Consider the following 16278-nt stretch of genomic DNA (forward strand, 5'->3'; position numbering starts at 1 on the left):
ACCAATAGCTTGGAACCTTTATTTCTGTAGATGAATTAAAAAGAACGTATAATTTGAAAATAAATTTCATTCATTATAACAGGCATGAAATAGCAACTGATGAGTTTATGAAGAAATAATGTAGATCTTGTCCCACCAGACAAATTATGAAGCCCTTTTCGCCCCCTTTATTACAACTTATACTGATACAGAATCTGGAGCAAAAAGACTATACACCATGATAAATAATAATAATGAAAAACCATCAGTAAAAGCAAAATGGTGTACTAAACTTAATGTCACAATTGACGAAAAAGCATTGAATTGCATATTTGAGCTACCCTTTATAATAACCAATGATGTAAAAGTTCAGTGGTTCCTATACAGAATAACTCACAGAATACTTGGAACAAATCGTCTCTTATATAAAATGAAAATTACTCCATTGTGTTCTTTTTGCAAACAAAGTGATGAAACATTAGAACATTTATTCTGGGAATGTCAGATATATAATACAATTATTGACGAAATGTTACCGAGACAATTTTTCCTCTTTGATATTTAACAAAGTCTGCTAGTACCATACTATATGTTATTCTATTTTTAACGCTATACTGATACAAGTGTAAAACGAATAAATTCATTCCAAACATAGCAGGAGTCAAGAAATACCTTAAAAAACGACTATGATAACTTAAGAAAATTTTCAATTTCGGAACATAATTTAGAATCCTTGATAGTGAATGCTAACCTTTTAATACCATTTTATAACAGACTTTGAATGAGGATTGTTGTAGTTTCATCTGTTATTACAATGTTTACATCATTTATACATAATTGTTTATCTATTCACACTGAAAAATATCTATATAATTAAAAGCACCTATTAATGTTTCTCTCTATGTCTTTACATCTGTTAGTACGATTTATACATCCTTGGTCGTATATATCTACACACTGGAAAATGTCTTTGTTTTTCTTTTTCGTACTTCTTTTTTTTCAACACAAAATTACAAGCATCATATAGATAATCTTAGATGTTTTTGCATTTTTAATTTTTGTTTTGATTTTTTCATCTCTGATTGCATCACACCATTATTTTTTTATGATTTAATATTATATATGTATTTTTTCAAATATGACTTGAAAACATTCCTTATCAATTCTTTGTTTTGTTGAATCTGCAATATCAGAAATTTATACATTATGCATTTCAGCACTCTAGTTATCTTTCATTATATATGTGCATATAGAAAGAATATTCACGTACTTCCATGTAAAATTATATCAAGTATATAAAAAAGCTTCTTCGAAGAGTTTCATTTTTAAAATATGGATTGTATATGAATAATTTAAATACAACTATGTTTATATACCCCCTTTCAGTACATGTACATGAACTGCTGCATATAAAACATGTATGTATGTAATACTATATTTTGAAATTAAAATTTTGCCGTTAAAAAAAAACTAAACAGAAAAAAACATGTAATATTTATTATAACTAAGGTTTACCATATATTGTTTACAAACAAGCTGTATCAACACATTGAACAGTTTCGTGGTACGTCTGGGTTTTTTGTTCGGCCCATGCGCAGAAAGCATATAATCATGAGGGCGAATTTGAGGCTTGCGAACACGTATTTCGGTTTGACCTACTAATTGGAAGTCACGTCCTCATTTTCTACCTCATAAACTAGATCATCATTTGTTGGCATCACAACATTAGCCCCATCCTTTGAAGTTCAATCAAAACATTGTTTTATCATATCGCAAAGGATATTTTTGTGTATCTTTCTCTAGCTTTATCTTGCGATACGGACTTTTTTCGATGACTTTGTTTGAACCTTTCCGAAACGAGGTTAGTTTTTGCTGATCTCCGACCTTCTCTATTGGGAAGAAAACTAGAACTTTTGTCGTTTGAAAACTTTTCTAAGGAATTTTCTTAGCATGTTTTTGCTTTATCTGTTAATGAGATTACCAGACTGTACTGTGTTTGAAAATAATGATTGAGATTCGACCCTTTCCGTTTGAGCCATTTCTCGCAATTAGGAATGTACAGCCGCATAAAAAAAAATTCGCCATACTTTTTACAATGTTTTCTTTATGCTAAGATGTTCAGATTATCGAACATTATGACATAGCTTCAACACGTCTAGCCTCTGTTTGGACAGGGGAAACCATTTGGCATTGGGTTTCGCAAGTATGCGATACATTTCCGTAAGTTAGGTGTTTTATAACCTAGAGTTCGCAATTTATATTCTTACGTGTTACGCTGTAATGTGGTTGACAATAAAAATATCTATAAGAGCTAGAAATATAAATAACAGAATTATATTAGTAAACAGAAGTAAATTTTGTGCGAATCGTATTGCTCAGTTGTTTGTTTTATCGAGGAAGTTCTATGCCACCATACACATGGTATTTTTTTTTTGTTAAAAGAGCATGGCGTAGTAAGTGTTAAAAGCTCTATTTGATTTTTTAAATAAATATATATTTTTAACATTGTATTCAAATGTCCTGCTTAGCAGGGGGCATGATTATACGGGTGCGGTCTGGGTTTAAGTGTCGATGCAAACTGTAAAAGATAATTATGTATGTTTTCAAAAAATATATGAAAAATAGATGGCATTCAACTTTTAAGAAACTTAATCTCATTTGAATGAAGACAACGAAAGAAAACGGTTTTGTTTGTGTAATTTCGGCAAATGGCCAGTTACAAAATAAACGCGCTTCAAAAAATAATATGTCGACTTATTAGCTAATGAAAACACCAAAACATTGCAGACCTACAGTATGTAACATAATATAGAACTTAACAACAAAAGACATGTTTGTGCTTCATAAATTAATTTTATACCAGAATAGAAAAGAAACAAATTACTTCCGACTCCGCACAGAGGGTTTGACTGGTTCCGAGCATAGCTCGACATCGCCAGTAGCCGCGGGGAGAAAAACGCTGCGTTGAGTTTGGCATTGCCTGATATTGTTATCAGTTGTGTGCAACCTTTGAAAGAATTTAGTATTTTTTAGGTTAACTAGGCGCTTTCAATATTAGACTGCGAACTTCTCCCGATTAAGATCTGACAAGCAATATAAATATATATTTTTCTCTCAACAAATTCAACAATATGAACCGAAACGTCAATAAACAATCGAAAAACAGACAAGAACCACATAAAGTTGTAAAGAAATGTTCGGAGTGCGAGAAAGAGGTGATATTATGTTTATTATTAGACTAGTTCTCAGGGGTGTAAATTCACAATTGTCCGGATATTTTGTCCGGAAATCCAGAATTGAGCCTTCCTGGTTTGATTTTGAGAACAATGTAAATGTCAGTTTTTCGCTTCTTTCCGAAATCTAACAAGTCAACAAAGCATTGCAAATTTCCACCATCTTGAATTATTTCCCATTGGCAGGGTTTTCAGTACAAGCCAGCCGCTGGGCAAATCAGCCGTTAGAAATCAGATTTTGGCCGGTTGAAAATCGCTCAGATTCGGAAAATCAGCAATTGACTTTTCGAAATGTGCGTGTCTTTTTCTGCTATTAAGCAAAGATGTCGCTTGATTATCTCCCTTAACACCCGTTTCTGACTGGTGTGAATTTTCGAGATATAATAATGACCTTTTTATCAGGAGACACGCGATTCAGTGTAACATTGCATTCCCGGTAACGAAAATGTCATAAATCTTGTTAGCACTAAGAGTCAATAGCTACATTCTACAGCGTATTAGAAATACAACAACAACAACAATGAAAAGGCGCAAATTGGAATCAGTAAAAAAGCAGTCAAATAGTTAGATGTTCCTTTCTTCACATGGTGAGTTTTTGTTCCTGATTGCTTGCGTTTTTTTGTGTTAATGCAAAGTTTTTGTTGTTGTGAAAGTTTTTTTTTAATTCAGTAACGTTTCAAACTATAAGTGTCACGCAAAATGTGCATGGTAGACGAACGATCAGGCCTTTTCTGCCCATTCCTGTAGGGCCAAATTTCGGCCCCATTCCCAATCCAAGAGCTTTTTTAATTAAAGTTTTGTTAGCAGTGCTCCAGCTAGGATTTGAAAAGGGCAGGGGGGCTTTTTTTGTCAAAAGGGCAATTACAACGCGCAGTAGTTTGTCAAAAGGGCATTTTCGAACGCGCGGTCATTTCAGGAATGCTTTCTGTTGCATGTTAATTTAATACTTGTTAGAATATATTCAGGGGTGTGATTTTTCCGCGGATTTCCGCGGATCGGGTTGTCCGGCGTCATTTCCGCGATTCGCATTAATTCCAAAAAAATGGGTGAAAGTACGACCGAATCCGCGGGTGTATTTCATAAGCGGCCCGAAAAATCCGCAGCCTGCGAAACCTCTCTGCATATTACACTGGTATTCTGTCTTAGCATTTTTTTAAACGAGCGATGTCATTGGCTGTCGTTTCCCAATCTTCCACTTAAAATCGGTCTTTTAAAATGTGTTTTATCAGGGGTTTTTTTTACTAAGAAAGTGACGCCGATATTCGGCGTCTTCCCCTACCAGAATTTCCCCCCTAAAACAACCATTTCCCCTCCAAAAATATAATTTTTAACCAAAATATAATATTTTACCCTCAAAGAATTTTTTTTTTCTTTTGGGAAGCCGACACTTATCAAATTTGTACCATGTACAACGATCTCGCTCTCTCTCTCTCTCCCGACGAACACTCAAATCTGGGAATCCCAGTGATTCTATATTATATAGCTCTTAAATTACGTCGTGGAAACCGGGCAACTAATCGTATTAATCATGTGACTATTTTACTGGATTCCGGTCTTGCGCGAGAAGGGTGTTCCGTCAATAAATTACCAGAAACCAGTCGAATTTTCACCCGGGTTATTTGAAAGCCAAGATATAAACGTTAAAACAGAAAAAGTCTCACAATTGGCGTTCATACACGAACAAAATAAAACGTTCAGACTCGGAAAATATTAATTGCGTTGACGCATTTTTTAAGAATGAATCATCAAAAACCGTCGAAACCCAGCAGGATTCGAAGGTACATGTAATCAACATCGATTAATACTGTCGGATTATTGTGAAAGTGAAAGTACACAATCGGCAGCGGCCGCACCTTTCCCTTCCAATACTGTAGCAGATCTAGATCGTCAACCCATTCATCATGAAATTGAAATCACAATATTGACATCGTTCCCCGGCCCCAGTTGAAAACATTTCCCATTATTAGATCTACCCCTGCAACTTTATTTAGGACTTTGACTTTAATATCATACTTGCTCATGTGTTTAAGAACAAAAAGGTCAGAGACATGCCTCTTTTTCTAAAAAAAAACCTGAAGTCTGTAGGCGAGTTATAGACATTGAAATGAACTGTTTTTTATTTTTTCCCCAAATATGTCTCTTTCGCGCTCGATTTTCCCCTTTTACCCAGCGTCCAGCGTCTTCCCCTTTTTCTAAAAAAAACCCCTGTTTATATTTCTTTGCTGATTCGATTGCAAATGGCGACTTTGTGAAGCGTTAATGAAGACGAACGAACGAATCTCACAAAATCTCGGAGATTTAACACTCATTGAAAAAAATGGGAAAGGAAAGAAACAACAATGGATATAAATCAGAAAGCGATACCACTTTCTGAATGGGTACGGAAGATCGACTGTCTTGGTAAGGATGAAGTCATATTCTATTCATGTGAAAAAATCTTGAACTACATAAGCTGTGGTAAATTGTCGTTAGTTGAACACTGTAACATTGCTGACCTTATGTATAATTTAAAGGCATTTAGCTCAAACGAAATATTGCCGTCATCGTTCACAGGTATCGGAACACTCATTGATTTTGATCACAATTAATACTGGTGACTTTGCATAACATGTTAAGTGATTTTAAAAAGATTTTCATAAAAAAATCGTGTTGATAAGTTTAAGATGGTGTTTATTTAAAAATCTGTTTTACGGTTTGTAATTGCATTATGCACGCGATTCGGGTAGTCAAAATCAGTGTACAGAATTTTCCTCCCCCCAGACATCACCTCAATATTAAACCATTATTAAACAATTAAAATATAATGTATACAATGAGGAATAAATTAAATACAATGTAATAAGAGATTTATTAATTATCATATGTAAAAAAAAAATTTTTTTTTTTTTTTTTTTTAAAGGGTAGTGGGGGCCCTAGGAAGAGCAGGGCAGAGGTTCGGAAGAGCAGGGCGGGGCACCCTTCAATTTAGGCCTAGCTGGAGCACTGGTTAGTTAAATAAGCTAAAATTCATAAATGCGCACAAACATGCTCAAATTTAAGTGCCTGGTTGACCATTAAAATAGCCATAAAATGACCCCAAATGCAAGAAATCAAGTGCTCAATTTTAAAATTTTCAGGGGGAGCATGCCCCTGGACTCCCCTAGAAGGCCTGTTGGTTTCACATTTTGGCCTGTTGGCTCAAAGTTATGGAGAACCCTGTTTGTATTCACCAGAAATTGCAACTAAAAAGTACTATTTGTTAGGGCTCTGCCCTTCCACCCGATGTATTAAAATTTACCAAATTAATGACTCAATCTTGATGAAACTTGGTCAGAATGTTTATCTTGACACATTCTAGGCTGTGTTAAAATCTGCGTCTTAAGGGTCTAAAAACTAGGTCAAAAGGTCAAATCTTAGAAAAACCTTGACACCACTCAATTAAAAACATGTGTATTTCTATCTTGAAGAAATTTGATAAGAATGTTTATCTTGAAAATATTTTTGCTGAATTTGAATCTGATTCATGTTGGTCCAAAAACAAGGTCACCGGGTCGAATCTTATGAAAATCTAGTTATCGCTCTAGCGACCACACTAAAGACCCTATCTTGAAAAAAACTTGATCATAATGTTTATCTTGATATTATATAAAATGAGTTCAAATCTTGGTCATGTGGGTAAAAAACAAAGTAATGCGGTCAACTATTAGAAATACCTTGACACCACTCTAGATAAAATATATATTACTCAATCTTGATGAAATTTTGGTTATCTTGACAATATTTTTGTTGTATTTGAATCTGGGTCACATGCGTCCAAAAACTAGGTCACCAGGTCAAATTTTATAAAAACCTTGTTTCCAATCTAGAAGTTGCATTTAATACTCACTCTCAATGATACTTTGTCAGAATGTTTATCTTGACATTATCTGTGTGATAGGATCGGTTTTTGCCTGGGTTCCTTTACTGTCCACCTCGAAGAAGGTTGTAATAAATAATAAACTGTAAATGTCGTTTTAACTCATTTATTTCAACTCTTATAAGTATACTAAATATCAGAGTATGTAACCTTGTATTTTATAGCTGTACTACCAGTACATTGAACTACTCATCTGGATTAACCTGATTACCTTGCCCAACTAGCGGGAAGGCCGACCTAAATTTACATTATTAACAGGGATCATATTTTCCTGCAACATTAATCGGTCTGGATTTAAATGGGGAAAAAGTATTAAAAAAATTACATTCGAAATCCTGAAAATTAACGTTATATTATAGACAAACAAATGTCTGTGCGGAGGTTGGCTACAGACAATAACAAAACCAAATAATTGTTTTTTACTTTTATCTCAGATATTATGAAATTTATTACAGTCCACAGTGATAACAATACATTTATGAAATGTAACAAAACAACGCAATAGTTATCGAGTGCTTGATACCGTAAGACACCGATAATCGATCAATATGTACATCACAGGCCTTAAGTCTCTTCAAGTGTTTTGTGATTTTAACAGTTTGCAAAATTTTCGACCACCCTCATTAATTTCTGACGCGTCTTAAAACCACTGTTCACAATTTTTTATTCTTGGTCTGACATGCAATAAACCGGTCCTGACTGGTTTAGAGACTGCAGCAATTGGTTGATCACACCTAATCGAGATAAGAATGTAATTAGGTTAGCATGGGCACTGTGTATGGGAATTTTTGCATACAGAATCGGACTGACTGTTTGGGATTTTCAATCGGTCTTTCATGACGCCAATTGGTCTAGGACCGACAAAACCAAAAAAAATATGATCCCTGATTATTACATAAAATTTATATAAGAAAATATTTAAACTTTTTTTAACTACAACATATATTTCAAATAGTTACACAATTAGAAAATACGTATATTATTGTTCACACCAATATTATTTATAAACAATAAATATAATTAATCTAAGAAAGAATATTTTAAACGGAGGAAATTCCCCTAACATATAGGGAGGTAATACCACCCTGTTACAAATTCGAATTTGGGTCACATGCATCCAAAAACAAGGTAAAACCTTATAAAAGGATTGTCATTACTTAAGAGGCTACATTTGTAACTCAATCTCAGTGTAACTTAGCAAGAACATATATCTTTACAATACTAGGCATAGTTAAAGTCAGGCTCAATTCATGTGTGACCAAAAATGTTTTAATCTTTGTCAAAACTTAGATCACCAGGTTGAGTCTTTGTTTGTGGTGTACCTTTAACTCATGTGATTGTCTCATGTATGATCATACAAACTTATCACACAGGTGTGGAATTTCATGGATATAATCACACCACAAACACTGGTGATTCCATCTACATGGTGTGTGAATGTGGAAACATTGAAAGAAATTAAAACATCGTCCCAAAGGCACTGGTTTTGGCACCTCAAGCATCCTGAAACTTATAAAAGGGAAACGCACAATTAGATACAGTAATAAACATAGTTGTGAGTTCGTATAAAAAGACAATACAAAAAGTAGCAATAATTGTGTCTGTTTTAAAAGACAGGATTACACATTGAATGTTAAACATGCACTATGGTACTTTAATTTTAATATGTTAAATTAAAAAAATTACAAGCTTTGTAATTTTTCTATTGGACAATTTTTTATAAGTTTGGACAAAATTTAAATGACATTTTAATATAGAATTGTGTATTAACAAAAATGAAAAAGTTATACCCTGCAACACTTTGTAATAAGTACTGCAGCCATGCTCATGGCTAAGTTCAAGGGCATATAATTCAGCAATTAGTGGAACAATGATGTGAGTACAATGTAAATAGTGTCTTGTGCATTTTGAAAGTTAAAGTTCTCACTTGAGAAACATAAAAGCGTTTTGATGCACAATTTTAAAACATTTTAATATTGACATCAGTACCCAGAGCTATAAGTTCACAGGGAAAATAACTCTAGAATCTGCGGATTTCTGCATGATAGAATTGTGCCTTTCACATCAACACTTCATGAGAAAATTTTTGTTAAGGTTCAACGTAATGGGATAAGAAATGAAGAAATGTATTGTTTGACAAACATGACTCTTAATAGCATTACCTTGAGGTTGTTGCGTGGCTAAGGTCAAGGACACATAAATAACGAAGAAATGGATCAATGCACATATAAGTGTGTCTTGCACACCTACACTTCAAGTTGATCTCATATTTAAGTTAAATATTTATCACAATGAAAAATTTAGAAGAAGTTCACTCCACAAACATATATTTTATTTGGATAGGCTAACTTAGCTTCCAACAGGGTCACTCTTATAACTTACAATGTCTATGTTACTTTTATAATGTACCCATTCTCAAACTGTGTGTGGATTTTTATGTCCCCCAGTCTATGCTGAGGGACATAATATTATTGTTTTTGCCTTGTCTGTTTGTTGGTTTGTTTGCGTCAAACTTTAACATTGGCCATAACTATTGCAATATTGAAGATAGCAACTTGATATCTGACATGCATGTGTATCTCATGTAGCTGCACATTTTGAGTGGTGAAAGGTCAAGGTCATCCTTCAAGGTCAAATATATGGGGGGGGGGACATAGTGTTTCACAAACACATCTTGTTTAATAATGAATTATTAAGCATGTAATGACCTGATGCATCTGTGGGAATGTAATGTTATTCTAGATGCTGTAATAAATAAGAAAATAAATGTGCAAATACATTTTAGATTAGGTTATTTAAGCATAGATATTCAATGTAAATAAAATAAGAACAAAAAATTCAAAGCACAAATAAATGAGGCTCACATTCTGTCGTCTTCCGATTCTCGTTCACGTCTCAGACCTGTAGTTGCTATTTCCCTCCACTTTGATAATGTTTTAGTTCCTTTGACCTCGATGTCTTGAAAGAACTTATCCCAACTATCTGCTCCATTAAGTATGGACATGCAAATTCTGCTCTCATCTCTATTGACTGTGTTGAAATTGCGGAGTCTTAGCAGACCGACCCAGTTGGATGGCTCAGTGTGCTTGTAAAAAGTGCCGAAGGAAATGTTGATCTGGATGTCTAACTTAATGTGGAACTCTTTGGCGAAGGTTATCAGCTGATCTGCGCACTCACCACAGGGGGAATAACTCAGATATACGTGGAGAAAGAAGTAGCCGACAGGCTTTATGTCTTTTGGACTGTCCTTTTGCGTGTGGAGATTCTTCTTGAATTCGTCTGGTTTATTTTGGAAGTTTTCGTATCTTATTAAGAAAAAACAAACATGTTTCCCACTTAAAGAAAGAGGGGGGGGGGGGGGGGTAAAGTGTATTATTATTATAAAACCAGCCAGTTTGCACAAATCATATAAAAAATATGTGAGTTTATTATTAAAATATTACTAATTTAAAGATGACGGAGTCTCAGAAAACAACAAACAAAATGCAAACTCTTAAGATAGTAAATGTCATGTGAAATATTGTTGCAAAATAGAAGAATGTACACTTTGTACTTAAGGAACTGTAGATCAGCCAAAAAAAATTAGCTTGATGAAATATATGCGTGAATATTTTAAAATCATTTATAAGTCTTGATTTGGTAACCTTAATTAAATATTTTGTATCAATTGAATGAATTTTTGGAGTATATAAACCATCTGTTTATGAACAGTAAACAAATGTGGTTTGTGGTTAAAATGTAAACAATGTGACATTTTAAAATTGAAATGTAAAACTTCATGTACATGTAAATGACATTTAGGACAATGTTCAGGAGAAGCAACAAACTGTTTAATGAAATTAATAAATAGTTTAGAGTACATTATTCCATATTTATGTTAAGTATTGTAATAGTATTACAAAAAAAACAACGTGCACAACTGCAAATAAAGATGTACTTTTAAGAACATTTCATAATTAAAAAAGGAGCTGTTACCATGGAAGTGATGGAAGTGCAGTAACTCTTACTTGATGATGGGCAATGATGTTATGAACATGCAATATGGCATCTTTATCATCTGGTTTATAATGTATACTTCATAAAATAAGTTTGTATGTCCAAGAATATGATTTAGACTGCAAAAAGCAGTAAAGTTACATAGTCCGCTTTCTGTACTTGCATGATTTCTTGCACCAAAATAATTTATACCTAAATTGGATTACTTTGCACTGAATCTTTTTACTGTCAAAATTCAAGTTAATTCACATTCTGTCAGAATATGCTGTATAACAACATAATGATAAATTTTTATGCCCCCGGATTGAATAATCGGGGGTATATTGTTTTTGGCCTGTCGGTCCGTCATTGTATGTGTCTGTCACTCTGTCATTCTGTCCCAAAACTTTAACCTTGGTCATAACTTTTGCTATATTGAAGATAGCGACTTGATATTTGGCATGCATGTATATCTCATGGAGCTGCACATTTTGAGTGGTGAAAAATCAAGGTCATCCTTCAAGGTCAAAGGTCAAATATATGACTTCAAAGCGGCGCATTAGGGGGCATTGTGTTTCTGACAAACACATCTCTTGTTTTATTATAATTTTGTTTTGTGAATGCCATTTGTTATATTTAATAAATTATCTGTTTCCATTTAATTTAATTTGAAATTTTATCAAAAGAACTTAATTGTTATCAAAACGATTGTTGAATTATCTAAATACTACTATGTACAATGTATATTATTACCTAATTAATAAAAAATAAAAAATAAAAAAAATTGTTTATGTAAATTTCATTAACATGACTTTAAATATACAGTATTAAACTGTCTGTAAGATTGTTCATACATGTATAAATACTGTTTTAAGATCATTATTTTTACTATCAGTAATCATTTATGCTGGATGGAAAGTTATGCAAATAATATCTTCACTGACCTGAATGAATGATAGGTTTTCAGTTTCTCCCTCAGTGAATTCAACAGATATGTCTCCGCATGGCAATCCTCCTCATTCCTGATTACTGACCATGGTATCTGGCCTTTGTTGAAATGGCTGTCACATTCTATGTCCCATTCGCATTTGTACACAACAAGGGTTTGTCTAGGCCAGCCATCAGAAGACACCCCAGATTTGCCATATCTGTTAACGTTTACAAAATTTCTCTTGTACTCCTCTATACTCAGTACAGGCATGTTTGAAATCTAGAAATGTTAACTCAGCATGTTGTTGAAGCCTATTACCACACCAAGTAATAATTTAACACTTCACATTTACCGTTTTACTCATTTCTCTTCCTGTTAAGTGATATACTATATGTACTCAGTACTCTTAAATCTCAAGTGTGACGATAAGTCTTTCAATATTGTAACAAAATTTTGAATTTTTATGCTCCCCGAAACTTCTCGGGGAGCATATAGTTGCCAGTTTGTCCTTACTTCTTTACTTCTGTCACACTTTTGTTACAGTTTCTCAAAGCACCTTCAATACTTAACGGATCTCTTTCATATTTGGCATGTAGGTACCTTGCATGGACGTCTACCTTTTGATGAGGTTTGATGTCACTGGGGTCAAGGTCACCGAGGCTAATAATAGATTTTTCCGTCACAATTTTGTTACAGTTTCTCATAGCACTTTCAATACTTTACCGATCTCTTTCATATTTGGCATGCAGGTACATGTACCTTGCATGGACCTCTACCTTTTGATGAGGTTTGAGGTCACTGGGGTCAAAGTCAAGGTCACCAAGGCTAATAATAGATTTTTCCGTCACACGTTTGATACAGTTTCTCATTCCACTTTCAATACTTTAATGATCTCTTTCATATTTGGCATGTAGGTACCTTGCATGGGCCTCTACCTTTTTATGAGGTTTGAGGTCACTGGGATCAAGGTCACCGAGGCTAATAATAGATTTTTCCGTCACAATTTTGTAACAGTTTCTCATAGCACCTTCATTACTTTACTGATCTCTTTCATATTTGGCATGTAGGTACCTTGCATGGACCTTTTCCTTTTGATGAGGTTTGAGGTCAATAGGGGTCAAGGTCACTGTTGCTAATAATAGATTTTTCTGTTATGCTTTTGTTACAGTTTTTCATAGCACCTTCAATACGTTACCGATCTCTTTCATATTTGGCATGTAGGAACCTTGCATGGACCTATACCTTTTGTTGAGGTTTGAGGTCACTGGGGTCAAGGTCACTGAGGCTAATAATAGATTTGTCCGTCACACGTTTGTTACTTTACCGATCTCTTTCATATTTGGCATGTAGGTACCTTCCATGGACCTCTACCTTATGATGAGGTTTGAAGTCACTGGGCTCAAGGTCACCAAGGCTGATTATAAATTTTCCATCACGCTTTTCTTACAGTTTCTTATAGGGCATTCAATACTTTACCAATCTCTTACATATTTGTCATGTAGGTACCTTGCATGGACCTCTACCTTTTGATGAGGTCACTGGGCTCAAGGTCAACGAGGCTATTAGTATATTTTCCGTCCCGCTTTTGTAACAGTTTCTCATAGCACCTTCAATACTTTACGGATCTCTTTCATATTTGGCATGTAGGTACCTTGCATGGGCCTCTACCTTTTGATGAGGTTTGAGGTCACTGGGGTCAAGGTCACCAAGGCTAATAAAAGATTTTTTCAGGTGGTTATTGACACATAGATTGACAAAGCGCATCATGGGGGAGCATCCATCAGTTTCACTGATATTATTGTTTTAAAATATATGCAAACAAATGAGACATTTATGGAAGGTTGATTGATAAGAGACCTAGTAATGTAGATATTGCTGTAAATTTTTAGGCTCTTACAGTTTAGGTAAAAATATAACAATTGGATTGGAAGGACTTGTTCACAGTTTGGCAAAATGAGAACACAATTTTCAGAAAGATTGTCATAGATTGCATTTTATTCAAAAAAGCTCAATAACAATCTTGACCAAGAAAAAGAATTATGAGCCGCGTTTTGAGAAAACTTGGCTTATCGCATGTGCGTAAAGTGTCGTCCCAGATTAATCTGTGCAGTCTGCACAGGCTAACAAGGGACGACATTTTCCGCCTAAACTTGATTTTCGGAAGGGAGATACCTCCTTGAAACTTAAAATACCATACAAGCGAAAAGTGATTCCCTGATTAGTCTGTGCGGACTAATCTGAGACACTTTACGCACATGCATTATGCCCAGTTTTCTCAAAACAAGACTCATATATGTTTGTTTATTGATTATCATCAATCATTAATAATAAACGTTATGCAGCGTTTAGCAATATAGCAAATGCCAAAAAGCCAAAATTTTAAGGCTATATGTGGTATGGTAACATAGATTTAAAGAGATACAAAATGCTCATTTTTATTTTATGGTGTCACAATACCTTCCATCAGTTCCGTGTGAATTTGCGTCAAACATATCCAAATATTTACAAGCAAAAAAAAGGATATCTCGTGTGAGCTCGTAAATGTTCGGATATCGTCGCTGGAAATTCACATGGAATGTATTGTAACATAAAAAATGAAAACAAGCATTTTGCATCTTATTATATCTAATATTGTTACCAGACCACATCTAGCGTTGAAATTTTGGCTATTGCTATAAGGAACATGGGTTAACTTTATTTAACCCATTTATGCCTAGTGGACTCTCCCATCCTTCTAAATTGGATCTATTTATTTCCAAAATTAGGGATGTCTAGTATATTTATTTTGATATTTAGAATATTTCTTACAGAAATTCCTTTAAGCAAACAGCGCAGACCCTGATGCGACGCTGCATCTTGCAGCGTCTCATCTGGGTCTACGCTGTTTGCCAAGGCCTTTTTTCTAGACTCTAGGCATAAATGGGTTAAGAAATATTTTACGCAATATCTGTTGACATCTCTATGTGGCTTTAAATCAATTCATTAAATAGGTCAATTTTATTATTAATTTAACATAATGGATATTTGTTGTGAATGTTAATAAAAAACACACCACAGTTTTATTAATATTAAATGAAGTTTTTCAACAATTGTAAAAATGTATGTTACAGCTACCGTTAATGACAGTATGAAAATACAATATAAAAACAACAAAAGTCTATAGTAGAAATATTTTCAAGAGTTGTTAAATTAATCAGTGGCAAAAAAAGTATAATTCTAGTCCTGACAAGGTCTTTTTGTTACATTCATTCACACCAATACTCAAATATAGGGTCTCCAGGTTGTGTTTTTATGTGCAGACAAACTGGGAGGTAACAAATTTGAGGCATGCACTTGTTTGACTTTACTTACATATTTCCCACAGCTTGTGTATTCATACTAGCCAACTACTGGTTTGATCTTAGTCTCAATCTCAATCTCAACAGTTGAGTGACCTTTCTGTGCAGAAGGCCTTAACGTGTAGATGACCGTTACATGTAGATAAACATAACATGTAGATGATCTTAACGTGTAGATGATCATATCATGTAGATGACCTTAACATGTAGATGAACATAACATGTAGATGATCTTAATGTGTAGATGACTATAACATGTAGATGATCTTAACATGTAGATAACCATAACATGTAGATGACTGTAACATGTAGATGACCTTAACGTGTAGATGAACATAACGTGTAGATGACCTTAGGTGATGACCTTAATGTGTAGATTAACATAACATGTAGATGATCTTAACATGTAGATGACCATAACATGTAGATGACTGTAACATGTAGATGACCTTAACGTGTAGATGAACATAATGTGTAGATGACCTTAGGTGATGACCTTAACGTGTAGATGACCATAATGTGTAGATGACCTTATCATGTAGATGACCTTAATGTGTAGATGACCATATTGTGTAGATAACATGTAGATGACCTTAACACGTAGATGATCTTATATGTAGATGAACATAATGTGTAGATGACCTTAATGTGTAGATGACCTTAACATGTAGATGAACATAATGTGTAGATGACCGTAACATGTAGATGACCTTAACATGTAGATGACCTTAACATGTAGATGAACATAATGTGTAGATGACCTTAACGTGTAGATGACCTTGACATGGAGATGAACATAATGTGTAGATGACCTTAACATGTAGATGACCTTAACATGTAGATAAACATAACATGTAGATGATCTCAACATGTAGATGACCTTAACATGTAGATGACCTTAACATGTAGATGAACATAACATGTAGA

The 16278-nt window shown here is 34.1% G+C and overlaps 2 protein-coding genes across 3 annotated transcripts in view; one reads left to right on the forward strand and one right to left on the reverse strand.

The window, feature by feature from the left end:
• Positions 1-3043: 3043 nt before the first annotated feature.
• Positions 3044-16278, forward strand: part of LOC127842641 (UPF0547 protein C16orf87 homolog) — a 33265-nt gene continuing 20030 nt past the window's right edge. For both annotated transcript variants that reach the window (XR_008031802.1, XM_052372270.1), the window contains exon 1: positions 3044-3194. Coding sequence is in view for 1 of the 2 variants with exons in the window: in XM_052372270.1 (XP_052228230.1) it covers positions 3111-3194 (84 nt within the window). In the remaining variant the exon portion in view is untranslated. The remainder of the gene's footprint in view (positions 3195-16278) is intronic.
• Positions 7198-12351, reverse strand: LOC127842639 (uncharacterized). The gene is made up of 3 exons (XM_052372268.1): positions 12027-12351; positions 9972-10412; positions 7198-8616 (listed from the first exon to the last, which is right to left on the reverse strand). The coding sequence occupies exons 1-3, from the start codon at positions 12281-12283 to the stop codon at positions 8460-8462; spliced, it is 855 nt and encodes a 284-aa protein (XP_052228228.1). The 5' UTR covers positions 12284-12351; the 3' UTR covers positions 7198-8459.

Source organism: Dreissena polymorpha, chromosome 8 (genome assembly GCF_020536995.1).
Source record: "Dreissena polymorpha isolate Duluth1 chromosome 8, UMN_Dpol_1.0, whole genome shotgun sequence".
Lineage (NCBI taxonomy): Eukaryota > Metazoa > Mollusca > Bivalvia > Myida > Dreissenidae > Dreissena > Dreissena polymorpha.

Coding starts and splice junctions, on each gene's coding strand:
- LOC127842639 (XM_052372268.1), bottom strand. CDS start 12,283: ATGCCTGTACTGAGTATAGAGGAGTACAAGAGAAATTTTGTAAACGTT. Junction 10,413..12,026: donor AAAACCTATCATTCATTCAG/GTCAGTGAAGAT, acceptor TTTCTTAATAAG/ATACGAAAACTTCCAAAATA. Junction 8,617..9,971: donor GAATCGGAAGACGACAGAAT/GTGAGCCTCATT, acceptor CCCTTTTATAAG/TTTCAGGATGCTTGAGGTGC.